The 26457-nt window shown below is 34.8% G+C and overlaps 1 protein-coding gene across 6 annotated transcripts in view; it reads left to right on the top strand.

The window, feature by feature from the left end:
- XPO4 (exportin 4) overlaps positions 1-26457 on the top strand; it is a 130518-nt gene that overhangs the window by 95506 nt on the left and 8555 nt on the right. For all 6 annotated transcript variants that reach the window (XM_072611693.1, XM_072611692.1, XM_072611694.1 and 3 more), the window contains 9 exons: positions 2173-2349; positions 4496-4638; positions 5102-5247; positions 6571-6748; positions 15690-15849; positions 16422-16591; positions 19875-20049; positions 21186-21479; positions 22729-22909. In XM_072611693.1, the coding sequence (XP_072467794.1) occupies positions 2173-2349; positions 4496-4638; positions 5102-5247; positions 6571-6748; positions 15690-15849; positions 16422-16591; positions 19875-20049; positions 21186-21479; positions 22729-22909 (1624 nt within the window). The remainder of the gene's footprint in view (positions 1-2172; positions 2350-4495; positions 4639-5101; positions 5248-6570; positions 6749-15689; positions 15850-16421; positions 16592-19874; positions 20050-21185; positions 21480-22728; positions 22910-26457) is intronic.

Below are 26457 nucleotides of genomic sequence, written 5' to 3'. Positions count from 1 at the left end.
CAGAAACCTAAAAAGTCTTAAGTTATTTGCTACAACATCACACAACACAGGGTCACAGTAGTCAAGCATTTTGGGGGGAGGAATTCTTCAACCAGGTTAACTACTTCAGGCTCTATGTTATATCTAGAAACTTTTGTTATATCTAGAAACTTTCCTTTAATGTGTGATTACATACTGTTATGAATGTTTTTGGCAGGTAGGGAGGGGTGTTAGAACCAGTTCCTATTTTGAGATCCCTATTCAGGGACTGAATTGCTTTTGTATTTTCTTACTTTACTACTTGGAGGATCTTAATTTTTTACTGGTGTATTTCTTCCCTACTGCAGACCCAAACCTCTCTTAACTTAGGTTTTCAAGAGTTGCTATAGCAGAAAAGAAAAAGAAAAACTTCATTACATTGCCAGCTTCTTTGAATTAACTAATTCGATCTTCAGGAGACAATCTTTTCCCTCACTTGTCCTATAGTCAGTCTTCCTAGTAGGCATGTATAGATATAACAAATTTTAAATAATGCTCATTTCCACATTTGGCCTGGAATGTGGGATATTTTATAACACATCCACCTTTAACAGGGATAATACCATTGTTCTTAATTATTTTCTTTTTTTTCTGTAGCTTTAGAATGAGCTGAAGCAATCTTTTGGCAAAGTATCCTCCATTTTCTGGTTCTTTGGGTTAGTAGCCTATAAGAATACTTTGATCCACATCAAATATTTAAACACCAGACATCACCAGTGAAAAGTGGGCAAGACATTTATAGGGGTTGGGAGGGAGGAGGGCAGAAATGTGCTTTTCACTGATGGTATTTGGTGTTAAAATATTTGGATCATTAATTGTAGGAAGAAGTATGCAAGAGGAAAATTAAGAAATGTCAACGGAGAAGATGGGAAATTCTATGCAAATGTATGGGTAATTATGCACAAGTGCCATAAAATTCAGTGTTGACTCTCCCTATCTCATACTTTGACAGGAGCCTTCTAGGGGAAAATTATTTTTAGGCTGTTCAGGAGACTTAGAACAGGTCTTAGCTATCTTATTTCTTATTTGTAAAGTATTTCTCTATTACTATTCTTGACCGCCAGAAGGGAATCATCTATAGTTGACAATAAAGTTCTTCATAAACAAATATTGAAATGTTCATATATGTAAAATGTTTCTGCATAACAAAGGCTTCTAATTGGTTTACTTCATTATTCAAATCAAATCCTTGAATTTAAGGACAGTAGGCTTTTTCTGGGTGCTAAATTGCTAGTTTTAAAGTATATCCTTATTTAGATCATTACAGTAACAATGGTAGGTTACAGTAGGTTAGGAAAACATTTCTAGTTTTGGCCAAAGTACAGGATTAAGACTTCGAAAAAAGAGTCAAACATATAATATGTATTTATACACACTCAGTGTAACAGAAATTAAAATTTCAAAGAAAAATTTAAAGATGTATTTAAGAGAATGACTGTTAAAATCGCTTTTAGAATTTTTTATTTTACTCAGTAAAGACATTTAGAGATTATTTTTCCACCACATAGAATTTGTCCATTTCCAAATGAAATTCCTTTTGGCTCAGTGGCTTAAACTGGTTTTGCTTTCAGGTTTGGCGAATGTAACATTTTGTTTATATATTTTAAACATCATGTTATGTATTTTGCTGAGACTCACCTATGCCAACATTAATTCTTTTCTTGCGATCTGAATCACAGGCACATAGAGTAATTTCCTAGTTTTTCCTTGAAGTCTTTTAAAGTATCAGATGTCTTTATTCTAATAATTGTATTTTTGACTACTAAAAAAAAAAGTTGTATTGCTATAACCGTTCATGTTTCTATACTATTAGAGTTAGTAATATAGGGTGTCTCAAAAAAGTGTAGTGCTAAGACTAAGGACGGTCTGAATTCTTCATAATTCCCTAAAAAACTTCACTTTTTTCCCTTGCTTTTTCTAAGAATCTTCTAAGATTGAGGACTACAATTAAAAGATTTGGGGGATTCTAAGAAGTTTAAAAAATTTGGTTTGCATAATATGAAAGTTAGTCCATTGATCTAAGTTAAGTTAGAAATCTTAGTCAGATGTTCTATTCAACTTTTATGGTTAGTTATGACTGCATTCCATTTTAATAATCTTCCCAGTTTTACTTCTCTGGTTATATATTTTGTGAATATATGTTTTTCCCTACAGCTTGATAAAGATGATATGGTATACATGGAAGCATATGATAAATTGCTGGAGTCCTGGCTTACTTTGGTGCAAGATGACAAACATTTCCATAAAGGCTTCTTTACCCAGCATGCAGTTCAGGTCTTTAATTCCTACATTCAGTGCCACCTAGCTGCTCCAGATGGTACAAGGAATTTGGTATGTTTTTTAATTGAACCCTCATCCCTACATCCCTCCTTTTCAAATTACAGATATTTATATAAAAGAAGCATCTCATATGAGCAGGTACTCCACATATTATCATTATCCATTTTTAGATGAGGAAACTAATATTTGGAGAAGTTCAGTGACTTGCTAGAAAGTACTTGAGGTGGGTGTTGATTTAAGCTAACACTCCACCCTTTAATACCACCTTTTTTCCTGGATAACAGAAACCCTGACTATATGTGTTTCAAGTAGAAGCATAAATGTCCCCCTGACAAGATCTCTGAAGATATTTAGATGCATTAACTGTTATCAGTACTGCTTTTATCAAACAGGATCAAATCTCTTGGACCAGACTCAGAAGACTACCAAAGTAGTCTTGGTTTGAGTGTGAGATAAGGAAGGAAAAAACCAGTGTAGAGGAAAAGATTTCAGTTTCTTCCCTTAGCATTCACAGAAGAAAAGCATATGTAAAAGGTTGTATTTCAGAAATCTGTTTGTAAGAAGATTGTTTGGAACTTAGAACACAATTTCTCAAAGAAATAATTAACTTACTTTTTTTTTTGAGAACAGGAAATCATGCTTTTTTAATTTGTAACCTCAGGGTTTATCATAGTCCTTTATATGTAGTAAGTTCTTTTTAAATTTTTTGAAACCTATTATTTTTTAACATTTGTTAAAAATATTGACTTCCACATTGTCTCTCTCTCCCACCCAGTATGATAGGTAAGCAATGTGATACTCATTACCCATATGAAATAGTGTAGAACATATCTCTGTATTATCCATATCACAGAAAAGCAAGAAAAATAGTTCTTATTCTGAGGTTAGATAGCAATTTTCAACATGAGTCCATCCATATTGTCTGAGATCAAATAATAAACATTAAGGGGTAATTAGTTTTCCAGACTAGTTCAAGTTTCACTTCTACTACAATGTAGCCAAACTATAGAGCTGCTCTTACTAGTTTGCATTCTGGGTTCCTAAAATCTGGTGACAGGTGTGGAAAAGAAAAGCTTGACTGCCGGTGAAGTTTTAAAGTTGGTAATCGGCATTCCACTGCCTCCTTTTTGTAAGCTTTTCCTCCTCCTAGTATCCTAAGACCTCCAAATAAAGGACTTTGAATTGCCTTTTGCCCTTCCTCCCCTTATCTCCTTTCTTTCTCCAGTCAGAATTTCTGTGTTCCCTCCCGGTAAATGATCTCATCTATAATTTCGAAGAAAAACAACTTAGTTGAATTTTTTCAGGAACTTTAAGAAACTTTCAGGCATTTGTATCTGATTGTGAAATGGTGTTTACGTGTTTTAAAAATTATTTTTATTACTCCAAGTTATTCCTGAATTACTGGAATTTTAGGCAGTGTATTAATTAAATAAAATAAAATGAAAGTTTCCCCAAGGTCTCAGGGATAGCCTAGATTAGAACTAAAAGGTTATGTCAAGCTGTAAAATTAAATGGTTCTGCATTTCTAAGATGTTTGCAGGAGAGGTTTCTGAGTATACTTTTAGAATCAGACCCTCTGCTTTTTATTGCTGCTTCTCCTCTTCCCTCCCCCCCCCCCCCCCCCATTAAAGCTTTCGTCTTTGTGTGTTTGTTTTGGGGGTAAGGTTGGAGGGATGAGAGTGGGAGGAGGGCATGCAGTTTGACCACATCCAGAAACAGTAGGGATAGGTAGCACCTGTTGGGATGTGTTTTTCCCTACTTCTTTTCTCACTTTTCTTCTCTATCCAGTAATAAGTAACCCAGAGACTTTCTCATTTGTCAGTTTGATGTGAGTGTATCTACCTGTGCAAATATCTTGCACCTGTCATTTATATCCCTTATAACTCCATATGCTTTCAGTGATAGGGGTTAGATTCATGGTGATTTGGTGCATTGGTGACACAATGGTGTCACAAATCAGCAGAATAACAGCTACTGCCAACTTCGGTGTCTTCCTACATTCTTCACCATAATAAGATTAGAGTTACTTTGGCAATTAAGAAAGTAAACCCATTGTATCCTAAGCAGTCCCTTTAACTGATTTGAAATATTAGAAATTATATAATGTAATAAGTATGTATTTTATTGATTATGTCACATCCCTATCAGTTAATGTCACAATTCTTCAATATTCGTTTCTTTTCATTGTCTGTGATAGACTGCCAATGGTGTAGCCTCACGTGAAGAAGAAGAAATAAGTGAACTTCAGGAAGATGACCGAGACCAGTTTTCCGACCAACTAGCCAGTGTAGGAATGCTAGGAAGAATTGCTGCAGAGCACTGTATACCTCTTCTTACAAGGTACAAACAGTCCAAAGACACCCCATGGAGAAAATGTTCTATGTTCAAAATGCCCTGGAAAGTACTTAAAGGGTTTAAACCCCTGCCCCGTATTCCAGCTCACTGGAACAAATGGACAGAAACATATTCATGGTTGCATACCTTGGCACATACATTTGGAGCACAGGCACTACAGGATAGATGGCAGAAAGAGTGTGGAAAACATGGTACGAGAATGGTTTGACCCATATAAATAAACACTTGGAATACTCTATTTTCAAATGTCCATTGTGAACTATGAGTCTTTGTAAAAATATTAGTTAATGCTATGTTACATGTAATTAAAGCAAAATTATTAATATGATTAAAATTGAAATTTATTTTACATATATTTCCATATCATAATTAAATTTATAGTTAATAGAGATTGTATTGTTATAAATCCTTAATAATCAAATTTTCTTTTGTCATTTATTATTTTCAGTTTATTAGAAGATAGAGTGACAAGGCTTCATGGTCAGTTACAGAGACATCAGCAGCAGCTACTTTCCTCACCTGGTTCAGATGCCATTGACAACAGAGTGCTTGATGATCTATATGAAGATATTCACTGGCTTATTTTAGTTACAGGTAGGGTGAGGGTTCTTTTTAAAAATTGCTAAATGCTTAGTTTCAGGCCTGATGGCAGCTTTTAAAAGTTGTCATTATATTAAAATGCATTAGTGCGCATGGAGTATTGTGTACTATAATAGAAAGAGCACTTACAGATGAGACCTGAGTTTGAATTTCAGCTCTATCAAATACTAGCTGTTTGACTTGGGTAAAGCCCTTACTATATAAGCCTCAGTTTCCTCATCTGTAAAATTGAGATAATAATTTCGCTGTTTCCCACATGGTTATTTTGAGAAAGAAGTTTATAAATGATAACTATTTGAGTTCCATTTACTTTTTTTATAATATACTATCTACAGATAAATAGCCTCTTAGGGCTTTGTTTAGGTTCTAAAATTTCTCTGTTTTCTAAATGACATGAAATAATTACTTTTAAAAAGAAAGAGTGACAAATGTCATGGCAAAATACTGCCTTTATTTGTCACTAGTAAAAAAAAGGTTTGCAAAGCAGTATACCTATTTTGTTTCATTTGATAACAACTAAGTGATGGAATCACTGCAGATATTATTGTTCCCATTTTATAGGTGAGGAAACTGCTTAGAATCAATGTGAAGGAATGAATGAAGCATTGGACCTAAAGTAGAGAAGCCCTGGGAACGACAAATCCAGTCTCTAATACTTGTTAGCTCTGTCAAATCAAACCAGTAAACATTAAGTACCTATCATGTGCCAGGCATTCTGCTAATGCAAAGTAAGGCAAAAATAGATACTGCTTTCAAGCAGCTTATAGTCTTACTAGAGGGAGGTAGGTACAACATACTCTGTGACCTTTGGCAAGTACTTAATTTTTCCGTGGCTCAGGCAACTTTTTGAGAATTATCTAAAGTAATAGATGCATTGCAATTTACATTGGTGGAGATAGTATATTAATGATGTCACAGATAATTGACTCATTAGTCTTGACATAGTAATAGACTGCCTTTTCATATTACAGATCTAAATGTATTAATGAGAGCAATCATATATAATTGTCTATAAAGTATGTTAGTGAAATGATTTATTTCCATCGGGATATTTTTAATCTGATTTTATTCAGAAAATTGTAAAATATTAGAAGGGAAGAGACTAAAGTCTCTTCTGAGCCAGCTGCATGTTAATATGTTTTCCATTGGCATCAACTTTTTATATGGTATAAAAACTTTAAATAAGTGAAACTGTAAATTTACACAGAATTTCATTGTTCTTTCTAAAATGTCAATGAAAAGGCAGGTTCTAAAAGGTAAATTCTAATGGCTAAGAACTGTGCATTCACCTTTTTCCCTCATTTTTTGAAACTGAAGGCTACCTCTTAGCTGATGATACTCAGGGAGAGACTCCGTTAATACCTCCAGAAGTAATGGAATATTCCATTAAGCAATCAACTGAAGTTGACATTAATACAACACTTCAGATCTTGGGATCTCCAGGAGAGAAGGCTTCTTCCATCCCAGGGTGCAACAGAACAGATTCTGTAATTAGGTAATACTAAATATGTAGCTACATTCTTATGATTTCCACAATATTATAAGCAATAAGTTGTCCCAAAAGTGACTGCAAGTGCTTTTTATATTTAAATGACATAGGAAAAATGTGAAGGTTGCTAAGGCTTAGGTATATAAAAAGTGGTTGGTAGAACATGTAGGTATTATATTTAATTAAGAGATGGTAAGAGATACTAGTTACAGAAAAAAGAAAAAGGGGGATGAGAGTTATGAAATTACTATGAACTTAAATAGGATTGATTACAGAGGCTTTAGGGGAGGTATTATTTAATGCATTTTGCGTTTGAAAAGAATGGGGAATTTAATATAGTTGAATTTTAAACAATAAACAATAACTTTCAATTGAGGCAAGAACGTACGTAGTATTTCATGAAATCACAATATCTCAGAGTTGACAGCGATTTTAGGGGTCATCTAGTGAACACACACGAGCAGGAACCCTTTCCTATGCCACGCCTGAAAGGTGATCTTCAGAGGCTGCTGGAAGATTTCTGATGATGCCTATGGAGCTCATTACCTTGAGCCTTTTTTACCTTTTGGAAAGCTCATGCTGTTAGGGGCAGCTAGGTGGCGCAGTGGGCAAGTGCCAGACTTGAAGTCAGGAGAACTCATCTTTGAATTCAGATCTGACTTCAGACATTTTACGTAGCCCTAGGCAAGTCACTTCACCCTGTTACGTGCTTCAGTTTCCTCACCTGTAAAATGATCTGGAGAAAGAAATGACAAACTGCTCAATATCTCTGCCAGAAAAAACCCAAAATGGATTATGAAGAGTCAAAGAAGACTGAAAAATGACTGAATAACACATATTGTTAAGTTTTTCTCTTTAATTCCTTATGTCTTGGTTTAACTTCTACCTATTCTTTCTTCAGAGCCCAGCAAAACAATTGTAATGCTTCTTGACAGATCTTTGTATTCTTAAAGAGGACTGTTCTGGCTCTTTCCACTCTCTGTCCCCCAGTATTCTAAAGTAAACATTCCTAGTTCTTTAAACTGATGTTTATGTGGCATGGTTATGGTTTCAAATTCACACACTGTCTTTGTCTCCCTCCTCTTGATACACTGTAGTTTGTCAGAATGCAGATGAGAACTTAATAGGATTTCTTTGATGTGCAGTTGTCTTTTCATTTGTGCAGATAACAACCCATTTAGACACCTCATTTTGTGTGGGTCTTCTCTCTGTGTTCTCTTCTGCAGAATATCTAGGTAACATGCTAGAGTCTTTGCTCTAGCAAAGGGATGGGGACCCCCATGTGGCCTTGAGAGCATGGATTCTCCACCACTGCTCTATACCTTTTTACATTTAAAGAATATTAGTAAAGCACTCAGCCTATCTTTTAAAACTAGCCCGTGTCATTTTCCAATTATACATCTCTTTGGTGAAATCCCTTATGTTATCCTTAAAAAGACCAGTCCTACTGAAGCCAACCTTTTCCCTTTATGTCACCTGCAACTTTGAGTCTTTGACTTGTTTTAATCAAGGTGCTACGAAAACAAGGACTTCACCATCTAGATGGAATCTTGCCCATTTGAGCCCTCTCCTATGAAGGCATCTAAATGCCTTTGACAAGCATATGTCTCCCTGTTTCATGCCCTGTTCAGTTAATTGAGGTTACTGAGTAGCATTATCTCCATGATTTTATTTATCATGGAATCTTGTATAATCTTAACATGTACAGGATTTATTTCCCTCAAGGAAATAGCCTTTAAGCTATGTTTTGCTCTACTGAGTCAAATGTTTTTGTGGTGTCGTTGGATCAAGTACCAGGTTCAAAGACAGCCAGGGAGATCTGGGTTCAAATTCTGCCTCAAAGACCCACTAGCTGTGTGATCCCAGCCCAGTCACCTAACATCCCTCATCTTCAGTTTCCTTATCTGTAAAACAAGGATAATTACTATGCAGTTATTTGACAGAGTTAGATGTGAGGATCAAATGAAAATGTAAAATGCTTTGCAAACCTTACAGTGCTTTGTCATTGTCAGTGGTTATGATAATGAGGAAAATAACTTGTAGGTGTGTGCCTGTTTTCAGGATTGTCAGCTACCACATGAATTTCTTCTGTATGTATTTGGTATGATCTAGCCTCTTTTCCCAATTTCATTTTGCTAACTGCTATTTTGACTTCATTATATAGCTCATTGGGGATTGAGGGGAATGTTGGAGCCACATGTTCATAATGAAAATAGATCATTTGAGATCTGAGTTTCACTTTTTTTAAACATTTATTTAGTATTTTATTTTTCCTCAATTAAATGTAAAAACAATTTTTAACATTTGTTTTTAAAATTTTGAGTTCCAAATTCTCTCTCCCTACCTTCTTAACCCCCCTTATTGAAAAGGCAAACAATTTGATATAAGCAAAACATATTTCCAAACTAGTCATGTTGTTAAAAAAAAACAGATTAAAAAAATCAAGAAAAATAAAGCGAGTAAAAAAAGTATGCTTCAGTCTGTCTTCACATGGCATTAGTTCTTTCTCTGGGATGGATAGCATTTTTCATTGTAAGTCCTTCAGAGTTATCTTGGATCGTTATATTGCTGAGAATAGCTAAGTCATTTACAGCTGATCATCTTACAATATTGCTGTTACTTTGTACACAGCACATTTCACTTTGCATCAACTCATGTAAGTCTTTCCAGGTTTTTCTGAGAACATCTTGTTCACCATTTCTTATAGCACAATATTATTCCATCACAATCACCTATACCGCATTTTGTTCAGCCACTCCCCAGTTGATGGGCATCCCCTCAGTTTCCAGTTCTTTGCCACCAGAAAAGAGCTGCTATAAATATTTTTGTACATATAGATCCTTTTTCTTTTTGTTTTTTATCTCTTGGGATACAGACCTAGTTAGTGGTATTGCTAGGTTAAAGGGTATACTTTTTTTTTCTGGCCCTTTGGGCACAGTTCCAAATTGCTCTACAGATTGGTTGAATCAGTTCACAACTTCACCAGCAGGGTCTCGTTTTTTCCCACATCTCCTCCAACATTTGTCATTTTCCTCTTCTGTCCTCTTAACCAAACTAATACGTATGATTTGTTTTAGTTTACGTTTCTTCAGTCAGTAGTGAGTTAGAGTATTTTTTCATATGGCTATAGATAGCTTTAATTACTTCATCTGAAAACTGTTCGTCTTTTAATCATTTATCAATTGAGGAATGGCTTTTATTTTTATAAAACTGAATCAGTTCTCCATATATTTGAGAAATGAAACCTTTATCAGAGAAACTTCAAATTTTTTTCACAGACATATTGCTAACTGTATTTCCCTCCATCATGTCCCCCTCCCCATTTATTCTGTTCTCTCTCTCCTTTCACTATATCCCTCCTCAAAAGTTCTGACTCTGCCTTTTCTTCTATTACCTTCCACCCCCATTCTCTTATCCCCTTTCCCTTCTACTTTCCAGTAGGGTAAAAATAGATTTCTGTACCCAGTTGAATGTGTATGTTATTTCTTCTTTAAGTCAGTTCTGATGAGAGTAAGGTTCACTCGCTCCCCTCTACCTCCCCCACTCCACTGTAAAAGCTTTTCATTGCATCTTTTATGTGAGTTAATTTATCCCATTCTACCTCTCCTTTCTCTTTCTCCCAGTAGTACATTCCTCATTCTCACCCTTAATTGTATTTTTTAGATATCATCCTTATGAGTTACAAGTATTCATCTTCCCATGTAAGGATGTAAAGAGTTTAACCTTATTAAAGTCCCTTTTGATTTCACTTTCCTGTTTACTTTTTTATGTTTCTCAAGTCTTGTATTTGAAAGTCAGATTTTCTATTCAGCTCTGTTCTTCTCATCAAGAATGTGTCAGAGTCCTCTTTTTCATTGAATATCCATTTCCTCCCGTGAAGGATTATATCAGTTTTGCCAGGTAGATTGGTTGTAGTGCTAGCTCCTTTGCCCTCCAGAATATCATATTCCAAGCCTTCCAAATTTAGAAATTGCTCAATCTTGTTGTTATCCTGACTTTGCTCCATGATACTTGAATTGTTTCTTTCTGGCTGCTTGTGATATTTTCTCCTTGATCTGGGAGCTCTGGAATTTGGCTATAATATTCTTGGGAGTTTTCATTTTAGGATCTCTTTCAGGAGTGATTAATGAGTTCTTTCAGTTTCTTTTTTACCTTCTGGATTTAAGATATTAGGGCAGTTTTCCCTTATAATTTCTCGAAAGATGATATCTAGGCTCTTTTTTTGGTCATGACTTTTAAGGTAGCCCAATAATTTTTTTAATTATCTCTCCTGGGTCTATGTTTGGTGGTTTGTGCTGGGAGTCAGCTCAAATGAATTCACAGAATCAGACCACTTCTAATCCATGTATAAGTGTTAATTGAGATTGACGCCTCTCATGAAATGGGCTAAGTTCCAACAGGAACCAGCAACTTAGTAAGACAACACAGGCAAATTTATAGGGTATTGATGAATGTTAAAAAGGCAGAAGAGGTTTGTTAAGGGATTAGGTAATACGGGAATGAGGGTCCCATCTATGGTTTGGTGGTCAAATATCCTGGCCATGCTGCCCTGTGATTGACTGAGTATTGTGGTTCTGTCTGGTCAAGATGGATATTTAGGTCTTGGACTAAAGGGATGATGTGATTGTGGTTAAGTACAGGAATACACCTGATCAAGTATGTGAATTGGATCGGGGGGCAGTGACTATATTAAGTTTAGGGGGCCTGAGTTGTGGTTAAACCCAGATTGTGTGGTTAAATCAGAACATGCCTGCTGGTCACTGGTGCCCATAAGGAAGTTACAATGTTGGGGCTGGGGTTTTTATTAGAATTCCATGATTTTTTCCAAGTGAGTTGCCTTTCCAGTGAGATATTTCACATTATCTTCTATTTTTTCATTCTTGTTTTGTTTTATTGTTTCTGAATTTCTCATAAAGTCATTAACTTCCATTTGCACAATTCTGATTTTTAAGGAATTATTTTCTTCAGTGAACTTTTATATTTCTTTCTGTATTTGGCTAATTCTACTTTCTAAGGAGTTGTTTTCGTCAGTGAATTTTTCTGCCTTTTTTTCTATTTTGCCAGTTCTGCTTTTCAAGGCATTTTTCTCTTTAATTGGCTTTTTATACGCCTTTTATCATTTGGCCTAGTCTGTTTTTCAAGGTGTGTTATTCAATATTTTTTGTGTGTTTCCTTTACCGAGCCATTGACTCTTGTTTCATGGTTTTCTTGCATCACTCTCATTTCTCTGACCAATTTTTCTTCTACCTCTCTTACTAATCCTCTTTGAGTTCATTTATGGCCTGAGACCAATTCATATTTTTCTTGGAGGCTTTTGATGTAGGAGCTTTGACTTTTTTGTCTTCTCTTGAAAGCATATTTTGATCTTTCTTGTCACAGTAGTAACTTACTATGGTCAGAATCCTTTTCAGTTGTTTGCTCATTTTTCCAGGCTGTTTCTTGACTTTTAATAACTTTGTTAAAGTAGGGCTCTGCTTCCAGGGTGGAGGGCACACTATCCCAAGCATCAAGGGTTTTATGTAGCTATTTTCAGAGGTAATTCTGGGGACCTGCAAGTTTTCAATTCTTTTAAGGTGGTATGATCTAGAGAGAAGTTTGTTTACTGCTCTTCTTTACTGTGCACTGGTCTGTGAGTGACCACCATTCCATCCTGGAGCTGTGACTAGGGTCCTGCTTCACTGCATGTGCAAGCTCTAGTGTTCTACTGCTCCACTTGCCCTAGGACTGCCACCCAAATCTGAGTATAGGCAAAGCAACAGAGTCCTGCTCCCAGTGCCAGCAGAGAGACCCTGTAATTTCCTTCTGAGCAGTTGTTTGACCTTCTATCTGTGGACTGAAAAGCTCTAGAAGAGCCACTGCTCCTGTTGATTTAGTGACTTCTAAGGCCTTCTCCTGGTTTGCTGTGGCCTGGTCTGTGATGGCACAGATTGTACTTAGAACTGTGTTCCACTTTCACCCAGGTGTGACAGACCTTTCCTCCCGGTCTTCTAAGTTGGCTTTGACTGGAAAATTATTTCTTCCTGTCTTTTTGTGGGTTCTGCTCTCCAGGAATTGTTTTATGGCATTATTTAAAGGTGTTCAGAGGAGTTTGGGGGAGAGTTTAAGCAAGTCACTGCAGTTTCTCCACCTTCTTTGCTTCACTTCCTGGGTTTTTTCACTTTTAACAAGGATATTGACAGAGTATCATCAACAAGCTGGCACTGGCCTTCTTTAAATGTGACATTCAGAACTAAACTCAGTAAATAGTCCCATTGTTGTCTGACTAGTTCAGAATGTAAAGGGATTATAACTTTGCTTTGTTTTCTCTAGAAACTATGGTTCTATTAAAACATGCTTTTTTATTAAATCCCCACAAAGTATATAGGAGGGGGAGTAATGTATAATGAATCTGGAAAGATAGGTTTGAGCCAGGCTGTAAAGAGCTTTAAAAACTACGCAGAGGAGTTTATGAAGTAAGGGTGACATGGTCACTGGCAACTGCATGTCTAGCCATGTCTCTCTAAGACTATGCTTGTATTTGTACTTTGAACCTAAGTATAAGTGGCTAGAGTTAAACTGTTAAATTTCACCCTCTTAGATTTGGTGTGTTATAGCCTATTGAGGTTTTAGAATCTTCCTCCCATTTGCCATTCACTATGTTATCTAGCCTTTCCAGTTTTATCAACAAATTTGATAAACATTTCATTTGTACTTTTATCCAAGTCACTGATAAAAAATATTGAATACATCTTCAAGGGAGAAACTAGTGTCATTGTTAAAGAGACTTCCCTCTCAGTTTAAATTTATTCATTACCACCTTTTTGCATTCAGAGCATTCCAAATCTAGTTTTACTTTACATCATCCCTCCTCTTTACCTTATCAACAAGGTGAGCATGGTGGACAATTTTTTCAGATGCCTTGCTGAAATTAATTTATTATGTATGTATCCGATATATCTAATATATCTGAAGTACCCTGATTTGCCCATCTGTTAAGCCAGTGAAAATAGGAAAGAGTGTTATCTGGTATGATTTGGTATTGATGAGCTTAGGCTGACTCTTCTCTTTTATTTTCATTCATCTTTTCAAAGCAGTGTTCTTACTATTAATAATGTCTTCATAAAGTCTAAATATTACATCCTAGAGAAACTGACCTGTACTTTCCACAGCTGTATCCATCTACCCATCTGATTGAAAACTATTTCACTTTCCAACCATAACCAGAGGAAAAAGCTATATAATATACAAGAGCTTGTTTTAAGCTTTTTAATGGGCCTTAATTATGTAAATGTTTGTGAAAATTGATTTAAAAAATAATTATTCCTGTTGTTAAATTTTAGGGCCCCAAAATTTTTAAAATGAGAGATGACCCTTTTTTAACGCTTTGTTAATTTAAAAAGTCTATTATTTTCCAAGAACAATTAGTAGCATCTTTTATTTCATGTAAAGGACTGTCTAGCTAGAATTTAGTTCTGTGGTTCCTCCTTATAGAATAAAATTGAAGTTGTAAGGAGGAAAAGTCAGTCTTCTCTATAATATGTAGTTGAAAACCTAAAAGCTTTATAAAATACTTTGGCTTTTTCTTACTTTGATTACCAGTAATCAGTATAATCTTATAAGGAAATTCATTGCCTTTGAAGAATATTGGTTCTTTAGGTTTCCTTTTCTGGTGAAGGAACAGGAAGTGTTAATGACTTTTATCAGTCATATTATTTTATGTTGTTTTATGTCTGGATGTAACAGAAGAAACATGGGGGGGGCTTTGTTGTTTTTCTTGTTTTTTGCTATTTTGCATATGGACGCACTTTTTCTTTTGATGATTCAGATGAATAAATGTGATTATTTTTTGCCTACTAACAATCACTATCCAAGCCAACATTGAAAAATAAACCCGACAGCGTAAAATATGGTACAAGTCAGGTAAATTATCTATGGACAAAACAGAGTTTATAAAAAATGATGTGTTTATTTCTCAAAAATTTAATTCCTTTTGCTTTTTTCATATTGAAAACAGTAGTTTTTATCTAAAAGAATGGAAGCATAAACTAGGTTGAATGTGAATGTAAAGAAACATAATTCTGTCAGTAACATGGTATGATTCCTGGAAAGAGAACTGAAATCAAAAGCAAGACAAGGTTTATATATATGAAAGTTTTTTCACATTCTTAAATATCTTTAATAAATATTCCTGAAGTTCACCACAGTGCTTGTCTTCCAGGACTATATCATAGCACTTGTGTTGGGCACTAAATATTATTTAAAAGTCTTTCTAATATTTCTTATGAAGCAAAGATGGATCTGCCTTTTATCTAATTTCCTGTTAAAATGAATTCCAATGTGGGACGCTTAACACTGCCTTATATCTAAACTAATGAAATTTGAGTAGTATGAGTAACTTATGTGGAGAAAGAAGAATATGTCCTAGGTTGAGATAATTTTGCAGGAAATACAAAGCAATGTAGTACTGATGTAATTTCACCAGCAAAAATCCAATCATTGATGTCACCAACATTTCTAGTTTATCTGGAAGTAGAATTTCTGATTTAGAAATGACAGAGATTGCATAATAGATAAAAAGATTAAAATTCCTGGGTATTGGAGTTCACGACTCCCATATAGTTTCAGAACATATAATGTAACTCAGCCATATAATGTATCTCAGCCTAATTTTTCTGGGGTGATGGTTTACTGAGATATGAATTCAATATGTTTTTTCTCAATCACTTTATAGTGATTCATTTTTAACCTGAAACGTCTCTTAGAGCTCACTAAAATCTTGAATCTTGCAAATATCAAAATTTATTCTATCAAAAATATACAATAATATACCTGTCTATATCCCTGTTGACAAAGGATAGCTTGGCCAAAATCCAGACTACTAAGATAGGAAACAAAATTTTTTTTTTTTTTAAACAATGTGAAGTGAAAAGATGTAAAAGAAGAAATAACCTCTGCTTTTTGCCCACAGGTTATTGTCTGCCATACTGAGGGTTTCAGAAGTTGAATCTCGAGCAATAAGAGCAAATCTAACACATCTTCTTAGTCCACAAATGGGAAAAGACATTGTTTGGTTCCTAAAACGATGGGCAAAAACTTATCTTCTGGTGGATGAAAAACTGTACGATCAGGTCAGAATACAAAATTGTGTAACCCTGTTTAGATGTTTGTTGATGATGCATATTAACTGTAGAAACAATTTAGTTTTCCTTTGGAATTTTTTTCCCCATAAAATCAATTCAAAATCCAAGAACCTGAAACATGTTAAAGTTTTAAATGAAGAAAAGACTTATTTCTTTCCAGTACCTTATAGATGAGGAAGTTCTTTTTCTTATTTTATCTTTACAATTTGAGTAAATTTATTTCAATCAATTAGGTAACAAATTACATTTTCTTTATGTTTTAATGTTTGTACTTTGGTTATAGGCACATACTTCTGTATAGGCTTGTATAGAAGTATTAATTAAATGTTAGGGAATTTTATTGGGAAATGTGAATGGATGGTACATGAAACACTCTTTTGATCTTTAATTGGCATTTAAACACCCAAAATTGAATTAAAACAAAATGAAATAAATGTTTTTCAGTTTCTTCTTTTTTACCTGCCAGGTTTTTTTTTGTTTTTTTTTTTTTACAGATGTTCTGACTTAGCTTTTGTTTCGATTGTTTGATTTTTTTTTTTCCTTCTTTTGGCTTTCCTAAGATAAGTCTGCCATTCAGTACAGCATTTGGAGCAGATACAGAGGGTTCTCAGTGGATTGTTGGCTACCTCTTAGAAAAAGTCATCAGTAACCTTGCAGTATGGAGTAGTGAACAGGATCTTGCAAATGATACTGTACAATTACTGGTTACCTTGGTGGAAAGAAGAGAAAGGTAAACATTGAACTGATTTAGAGTGATTTCTCCCTCCTTCCCCCCATTTCTGTTCGTATTTTTAAATTTTATTCCTACTTTACTTTCTAGTATTATTTCTAACATTGAGATAGATAATTCTCTTTTTTTCATCAGTACATGTTCCCAGAGATTACATAATTGTCAAAATTGAGTGGAATGTTGTTATCAAAGGATTCAGCAATAAATATGTAATTTTATAATTACAAGTAAGTTGCAAAAGCAAAGAAGACATGACTAAAAAAAAATCTCTCTAATCACTTAAAACAGTAAAAACTATTATGCTCTTAATTATAGAATTTTAGAGTTTGAAGAGACTAAGATAACATGAAAACTTTTTCACACTACTGGTGAAGAAACTGGCAACCAGAAATCTTAACTAATTTGCCCTGAGATCATACAGCTAATTAGTGGCAGATCTAGGTCTGTAATCCAGGTGCTCTGATAGTATGATAGTCTTCTCATTATACCACTTGACCACACTTAAAATCTTTTAAAGTAGGTCCAAATGTACTAGACAGATTGTAGAAGGAAGCCTTGTGTACTGTAAAGTATGTTCAGTTATACCTCTATTATATAATGTTTTAATTGATCTGAACTAAGTTTGATAGTTGTAACACTAGTAAAATGTTATCTCACAGTAACACTGTGAGGAAAGTAATACAGGTAATTATTATCATCTCTATTTTAGAGATAAACTGAGGTTAAGTAATTTGCTCAGTTATAGATAGCTAGTGGTAGTGTAGGTTAGATTTGAACCCAGTTCTTCTGACTCCAAATCTAATACTGTATATTTTACACTACAACAGCCCTTAAGTGTTTGACTCCTTGACAACAGCTTGACTCCTTGGAATTCTGAATTTTGAAGAGCTCTTAAGGAAGGATTTGGGTAAACTAGTTCTCTCTACAAAAAGTAAATAAAAGCTGTCCAGGGAAATTTGAACAGACACACCAATGTGGCCAATAAAGGCACTCATTCTTTTTATTAAAAAGTGACCATTACAGCATCTTGTAGTCAATAGTCCTCCTGGTTACTAACTTGCTGTATAATAATAAATGAATCCTTTAAATTCTCCTGAACCACAGGATCTCCATCTGTCGTGAAGATGTAGACTAGGAAAAATCTCTTCTTCCGTCTATAAAACTCTCTAACTTTACATCAAAAAACTGTTTAGAGAATAGTTTCTTGAATTTATTCATCTTCTTTTCTTTGTTAATTCTGCAAAAAATGTAAAGATCAAGTTGAGTTCAAATCCTCATTCTAAAACCTTGAAATTGAAAAGTCACAAATTAATAGCCTAAATATTCTACAAACAAGAGATGAAAGTGCTTCTGGGCCAAATGTGTGAATATCTACATCAGAATTTATATCTTATTCCTGCTCTCCCTTTATTCACTTAAATTGAATAATGATTAAAAGGATGGAAGCGAAGTACAAAATTAATTCTACCTTCTTAGATTTGTTTGTTTAGCATTATGTTTATCCTAGGCAGAGGTGAGGTACTTTCCAATGGAAATTTCTTCACTATTCTTAAAGATGAAAGAATATGGTTCATTAATAGGCATAGTAATCTTAATTAAGTTGAAAATGGATAGAAAGATTTTGTCATAGTTATGTTGTTTTAGCAATTCAGAATGATACATCATTTTTTCATAGCAGAGTCCTTCCCATTTTAATGTTGAATCATATATTTTTATTCTGAAATTTTCTTTGGTTATTTAGTTTTCTAACTTGTAAAGATAGGAGTTCATATAATGACTCATCTTAAAACTGTACTATACTTGAAAGAAGCTAGATTTGGATTTAGGAGTCTTTGGTCCAATATTTATTTGTTCTATAACCAAAGGAAAAATGCCTAACGTTTCTGGAACTCAATTTCCCCGTTTGTAAAGTTAGATTAATAAAATTTGTAGCATTTATATAACTCGGTGGTGGGGAAAGCACTTATAAACCTGAAAGTATTTAGTAAATATGAGGAGAAATTGTTTTTATTATCTCAGTTCTCTCTTGGTTGGTTTAATCCTATCAAATCTTATATTTTATAGATGGCACAGTGGATAGAATCAGGAAGTGATTTGGCCTCAGACACTTGCTACTTACTAGCTGCGTAACCTTGGGCAAATCACTTAAACTCTGTTTTGCCTTCGTTTCCTTGTCTATAGAATGGAGATAGCACATACCAATCATTGTTGTGAGGATCTAATGAGTTCATAATTGTAGTGCTCATAGCACAGTGCCTGATACATAGTAAGTCCCATATAAATGGTAGCTATTGTTCTTTATTATTGTTATTATTATACAGTCACTTGTATACTAAAATCTAAGTTAGATGAAAAAAGTATATATAGTGTACTTGTATAGATGTATGCTATATATAGATATGGTGTCTTTTACTATCTGCATAGTTTTAGGAGAAGATCAGAAAAATCTAGAAAAGGGGGTATATAAAGATGTTTAACATTATATATTCATTAATAGCTTTTATAGTAATAGTTAATCTATATGATCATAGATTAGGGTAGTCTGGTAACTGAATTTTTTAGTTAACCATTAATTACAAAATAAATTTATGCCTGTGGTTATAAAGGTAACAATGAGAAGAGAAAGGATGGGTGATATTCAGATGAAATAGTTTTTTGATGCAACTACAACATTAGATCTTTTACATCCTTTTTCCAGAGCAACAAATTAGATTTTTCTCATTAAACATGAAAAAAAGAGGGGATACACAAGACACATGACCTACCTCCCTGTCCCCAAACCACCCCTAGCCCCCCGAAAAAACTAACAAATTCTGGCATTGCTTATTTTTTAATTATCTAGAGGAGACAACATGATAGAGTAGAAAAGTCTCCAGATTTGATGTCAAAGATCCAAGTTGAAAGTTCTACCTTTGTGATTTTTGTCAAGTGATTTAACTTCTCTGAGTCTCAGTTTCCTTATCTATAAAATTAGGCTTGGTCTGCGTGATCTCTTAACTCCCTTCTGGCTCTAAATCTATGGTCCTTTAGTTGTGTGTGTAGTTCGTTTTTAATAGAATTTATAAATTGGTGTGTCTTGTGCCTGTATAAATTGAAATTGCATTCTGCTTTGTGATACCTGGCTCATTTATAAAGTCCTTGGTAAATTATTTTTGAAGAGCTTTTCTTTACATAGTTAAGTACAGAACTTTTAGAACTTCAGGTCTTTCTGATAACCTTTGCCCTTAAATTCAGTGTATTCAGCTGACTTTATGTTGGGCTTGCTTTTTCCCCCCTCATCTAGGGCAAACTTAGTAATTAAATGTGAAAACTGGTGGAATTTAGCTAAACAGTTTGCAAGAAGAAGCCCGCCTCTTCACCTCTTATCAAGTTCCGTGCAGAGGACACTCATGAAGGCTCTAGTTTTAGGAGGTTTTGCTCATATGGACACTGATACAAAACAGCAGTACTGGACAGAGGTAATATTTTATTTATCTCATTTGTAGCTTCTTAGTGAAACAAAATTATAACTGTGTCTATAGGATACCAGAGCAACTAATTTAAAAACTAATTTTAGTTGCTTAATCTTTATGATATCAACCTATTAGTGTTTCTTCCCTGAGTTTGTTTATTGTCTTAATTCCATGCAATTTTCCCGTTGTGATGGTGTTGAAGGTTACTACTGAGTTTTAACATTTGGACGTGTTTCTGATCAGTTATTACTCAATCTCATTTTCCGCAACACAGGCTAGCATAAAGATGCAAGCACACTTATAAAGGGGAGAGTTTGTAGGTTTGTGTTGACAGAAAAAATACCATCCAGAGGATTAATTGGACTACTGACATGGTCCTAAAGAAACTGGAATTGGAAATGGGAAATAACTGGCAAGCATGTGCATATAGGTGGTACTGATGTGTTTGCATGATAGGTAATGCTAGTACTCCGAGTTTTATTACAGTCTGTACAACAGGAATCTTACCACTTATTTCTAGAATCCATGCAGATTGACCATAAAGTAAGGGTTTCTTAAACTTTCTATACCACAGAAACATAAATTATTACCTAACATTATTCTAGGCTCAAGGGAATGATCAAGCTTATTATTGTTCTATTTAATTCCAGTTAAAATTATTCCAATAGTAGTTTATTCATGCTGTTTTAATCTGTTGTAAAAGTTGTCATTAAGTATTCTGTATACATGAAGAAAGTACTCCTTGGCAGGGAAGGTATCTGCAGAGCTTTTATTTCATATGCTAAAATAATGAAAGAAAGAGAAGGGTTTCTGTTGAACCTATGACAGTGTGGGCTCCGTATTAGAGTGCTTTAGCCATTTAGTGCAGAAATGGGGTATGTTGACAGAGCCCTACCCCGCGACACTATCTGCAGAATAGTGAGCGGGCTGGGAAAATTTAACTTTTGTCTCTGCTTTGTATTCTAGGGTTGGCCACCCTACATATTGAACATTGATAATTCAGTTCAAAATACTTGATCCCTTACCTTTTGTGTGAGTGTGTATGTGCTCATGAACCATAAGAATACTTTTGCCTATTTAGGCTTCTAGTTTGGTAAATATTCACCTTCTAAAATATCAGCACTGATGCTTTCTTTTTATAGGTTCTGCAGCCACTTCAGCAAAGATTCTTGAATGTCATAAATCAAGAAAATTTTCAGCAAATATGTCAAGAAGAAGAGGTCAAACAGGAAATAACTGCCACATTAGAGGCACTCTGTGGCATTGCTGAGGCTACTCAGATTGACAATGTAGCAATCCTCTTTAATTTCCTAATGGACTTCCTTACCAATTGCATTGGACTGATGGAAGTTTACAAAAACACCCCAGAGACTGTTAATCTCATAATAGAAGTTTTTGTTGAAGTTGCACATAAACAGATTTGCTATCTGGGAGAGGTAAACACTATCTAATTTTATCCCTTTTGTATTCAAAGTAATAGTAGTTGTAATAAAATGTAAAGAACTAATGAATAACAGCTGGAAGTATTCATTTCCCCAAAGACTTGCAAAAACATACTAGACTAGTTAAAATATATTTATTAAGGAAGTAAGCATGCTTAATAAATAAAATTCCCACTTCCAAATGATGTGTTAATTATCTCTTAATTTCTTTGTAACAAAATAGGCTACAGAATTAGTCATTAAAAATCATCAAAATGATGTATCCATGGAGGAACAGATTGATGGAACATTTATTCATGTAATAAAATCCTGCTATAGTAAAGCACAATAGTAGAACATGGAAATTTAAAATAAATGCTTTCCATATCTCTCACTTGTAAATCATAGGAAAGAGTGTATACATTTACCAAGTTCTTACCGGTTTACTAAGAAAAACTTAAACTGTCTGTAAAGACAATACTTCAGAAAGATAGTTTGGTAACTAGAATTCAAGGATTTTTATTTGTATTCGTTACCATAGTAGTATATATCTTGTCCCAAACCAGTCTTTATGGGCTCCTGACATGTAATTTTCTCTTTGTTAGGTATGAGGAACCTGCCCAAAAGTAAGCTTATACTTTTAAGTACTATAGTAACAGATCCATTAATGAATAGGCAGTATAGTTAAGATTTTATAAAATTATTCATTTTCCTTTCCTTTTCATAAGTAGATCTTATAAGCAGTACCTAATAGGGAATAAATGTAGTAATTGCATATCCATTCATGCACTTGCCATAGGAGCCTTTGTAAAAAATCATTTAATATATAATGACTTATTATAAAATCACTGGTTGGCAGCACAGCAAGGGCAAAGCACATAAAAATATTTGTATAAAAAGGGAGCTAGGTAGTGTTCGGGGTATTTAATCATTGAATATTAGTCAATCATCAAGGCCATGCCTTCCTCATTTTGCCAATGAAGAACCTAGTCCCAGCAAGGCAAAGTGTCTTGCCTTGGTCACACAGCTACTTAGCATTCAATTGGGACTATAGCAGTTTTTTCATTTTTATTAATATTTTAAACATTATTATAATCTTAGTGTTTACTTTTTTCATTATTGTTGCAAAATAATCAGAAACCAGTCTGAAAACTGTTGATCTGACTGCAAATTTATCTAGCTTATATAAAAAGGATGCTTTGTTTTTCCCAAGAGTACTCTGCTATGTAGTATAGTTTACTTCTCAAGTTTTTCTTTCTTGCAGTCCAAAGCTATGAACTTGTATGAGGCCTGCCTCACTCTGTTGCAAGTATATTCCAAGAATAATCTAGGTCGGCAACGGATAGATGTCACAGCGGAAGAGGAACAATACCAAGATCTCCTTCTCATCATGGAACTTCTTACTAACCTTCTGTCAAAAGAATTCATAGACTTCAGTGATACAGGTATGAGCAGAAGACTGATTAGATACTCTCACATTCTTGTGCAATTTCTCCAAATAATTACCCTGAAAAGCAAGGAAATGAACCTAGGAACGGATTCTTGTTCCCTCACACTAGTTTAAGAACTTTCAGGGCTGAAGAGAGGATGTGGGAAGTATTTCAGAAGAGGACACTTAAATTTAGAGTTTCACCTTTCAGGTTCTGAACCGTCACACCCGTCCCTTTGGAGTGCTCTTCTTCTTTCTCTTCTGTTAATACTTCTTATCCTTGGCCTCCCTAATCTTGTTTTGTGAACTGGTCCTACCTCACAGTAGGACCTCAGTGACAGCATTTCTCGAATTACATTCCTTTTGTTCGGTGTGATAAGAATAGGGTTTCTGTGAGGTCATTTCTGTTCTTGTGTGTTTTTTTTATATGGTATTTGTCAGGGCATTTTGTTTCCTTTTTTTAATGTGTAAAAGAAACTTAATTTCCAGAGGCAGAATCATATTATGAAAAAAGCCCAGTATTGAGAGTCAGGGAACCTGGACTTCAGTTCTGACTCTATAGCTCACTCAGTGTGAGACTGTGTGTGAAGTCCCTTTACTTCTGGGAGTGAGACCTCAGTTTTGTCATCTGTAAAATGAGGAGACTGGACTAAATGATCACTTAATGTACCTGTAATTCTAACATTCACTGATTACATGATTTTTTTTCCGTACACAATTTTCCTGATTATTCTCTATCCTAGACCTCTCTCATGGACTGACATTTCTGGGAACCCCAGTACATTTCAAACTCCCACATGGTAGTGATTCTCAGATCCATAGATTCATTTCTGACTTTTTGCCAGTTATACTCCCATAGTTAGAGAATATCTCCCCAACTGACACACTGCTCTTTACACTCTGTTCAGTCCAACAACCATTTATTTTAAGTGTCTGTTCTAGTTTGAGCATTCTGCTGGGGAAAGAGGGAGTAGGGGATGTGCAGAATCCGGTAAAACAGCCCCTCCTTTCAAGAACCTTACATTCTATTTGTAGAGGTACAAAATGAACGCAGATAAATACAAGATAATTTGGGGTGTGAAAGTTCACTAACACCTAGGAGTTGGGAGGTGGGGGTTAGAGCAGATTTTGTGTATGAGATGTCACCTGAGCTGAAACGTGAAAGAAGTTAAGCATTCTAAGACAGAGAAATGAGGAAGGAGGAAGTGCCTGGAGAGCAGCCTTAGAAAGGCACAGAGATGGAAGATAGAATTTCTGTGTATCTTCAATGAATTCTTCTTCTTAATCTGAATTGGAACCAACTTGAGGCCCATCACATGCCAGACCAAGAATTAGCTCTGTAATAATCCTGGCACTTTAAAATGTAATGCTATTATTTATAGAACATATAATTATGAGAGATAAGTCACCCAAAACTCATCCAAATCTGATGCTTCCCAAAAATATATTTTCACTTCTTTTTCATTTGATGATTGCTTATTTTGCAGCTGCTTCCATTGTGAGGTGTTAATAATTTTATTGTTTGATTCAAATGAAGTTAAAGTTAATCCTTTAAAGGAAGGATTGTAGAAGCAAGGGAAACAATGTGGCAGTGATACAGAATTATGCTACTTTGACAGGATTACTTAGGGGAGTTAATATCAGGGACACCTGTTTCTTGACAAAATTTTGCCGTATTGAGACTTCTCTAGCAATATCAACACCTTCACTTCTCAGTATATTATTAGGAGGCTTAGTTGGACAAATAGAATGTTTTACCTAAAAAAGAATAAAAGAAACAAGATTGCTGTCTCCAAGTGTAGAAGAGCCATTAAATTTATACGAATAGAAGACAGGAAATAGGACAACCAACAAGTATTCATTCAACTCATACTATGTGCCAGGCACCTTACTAGGCTGAGGATACAGAAAGAATGAAATGTGCTAACTTTCCTCCATGATACCTTCTCTAGAGACCTGTTGTATTTCCCACTGATCTTCCCTTTTTCAGAAATCCATTGCCTTTACCACTTATATTTTTAGCATTTGATCAGTGAGTACTTTGCATTATTTAATGGTTATGCGTATATTTTACCTCCCAAATAGATTTCCCAAATAAATTGTAAACTGAAGAACAGAGACTATTTCTTGAACTTCATTTAAGCACCTGTCACAGTGCTGGGTTCATGGTAGCATCTACGTAAATAATATATCAAGAAATAAAGAAAAGGACCAGAGCTTAAGCTCCCTTTTCTAATTTTTCTTGGGAGATCTGAAAATGTCTTGATCTCTGGCTGTACTAACATGCTTCATTGCTAGTCATACTTCCTCCTACATCTCAGGAAAAGTAGGATGATAAGACAACTAGACAGAGCCAGAATAGCGTTGACTCTTTATTCTCCTTGGAAACTGGCCCAGTGAGTATGTACAGCCAGTTGTTTCTTTAGTTTTTTTTTTTTTCCAGTTGTCCTCTATAAATAATGAAGGAATGAAGAAGCATTTATGAAGTGAAAACACTGTCAACACTACTTTGTTCAAAAAGTAATTACCTGTAAAACTGGTACTCTTGAAGCTCAAATGAGATATCATTTTCTTCCCATGGCGAACAAGGGGTTCAAGTATTATGCGTGAGAATTTTGTGGGGGAAATCCTTTAAATAATGTTAAGAGATAACAGAGAAGGGAGATTAGAGAAGTATGGTTGAGTATGTTTCAAGTTGTTTTCACAGTTGGCTATCCTTGAGTTTAATTGTGATAAGATTTCTGTAATGTATTTTAATAATTTAAACTTAGTGTTTTAATGGGGGTTTTAAACCAACTTGAAAAAGTTTTCAAAAACAAGAGAATAGCTGTTTTATTTTTTTCCTTGTTACTAGGAAAGTCACTGGGGTGGGAGAGAAAAGGTGGAAGGTTATATCCAGAAATGACTGCTATAGCAAAAAAGCTATTAATGTTCTGGGAAGAGAAGATAAAAGAACGTGAAATACTTGGAGCAGAGTTTTTTAGTGTAGGAATCCAAAGATAGAGTTCTGTGGTTCCGTGGACTTAGGTGAAGGTAAAATTACACCTTTATTTGCACTTCCTTTTGGCTTCCTTTTGTTGTTGTTCATTTGTGACCCCATTTGGAGTTTTCTTGGCAAAGACACTGGAGTGGTTTGCCATTTCCTTTTCCAGGAAAAGGAAGCTGAGGTAAACAGGGTTAAGTGACTTGCCCACAATCACACAGCTCATAAGTGTCTGAGGCAAGGTTTAAACTCAGAAAGATGAGTCTTCCTGACTTAAGGCCTGGAGCACTATCGACTACAACACCTAGCTGCCCCCATGGTTTCCTTTATACTCCTGTATGTTTAATTTTATATATCTTAAAACATTATTCTTGGAGGGGAGTAACTGACTACATCAGAGATTGCCAAAAGAGTTCATGACACACAAAAAAACTAAGACTTTTTAATTTAAGAGGATAAACTAAGATATGTAGTACTCGCTACAAGGACAGCAAGAGCTCAACAAAGGGTAATTCCTACTGTGAATTGGAGTAATTAAGGAAAGTAGTCATTATGGAGGAAGAATGGGCCTTGCAGTGGTC

Source organism: Notamacropus eugenii, chromosome 5, assembly GCF_028372415.1.
Source record: "Notamacropus eugenii isolate mMacEug1 chromosome 5, mMacEug1.pri_v2, whole genome shotgun sequence".
Classification (NCBI taxonomy): Eukaryota; Metazoa; Chordata; class Mammalia; order Diprotodontia; family Macropodidae; genus Notamacropus; species Notamacropus eugenii.
The sequence above is the reverse complement of the archived record's forward strand: the minus strand, read 5'-3'. Positions and strand labels throughout refer to the sequence as shown.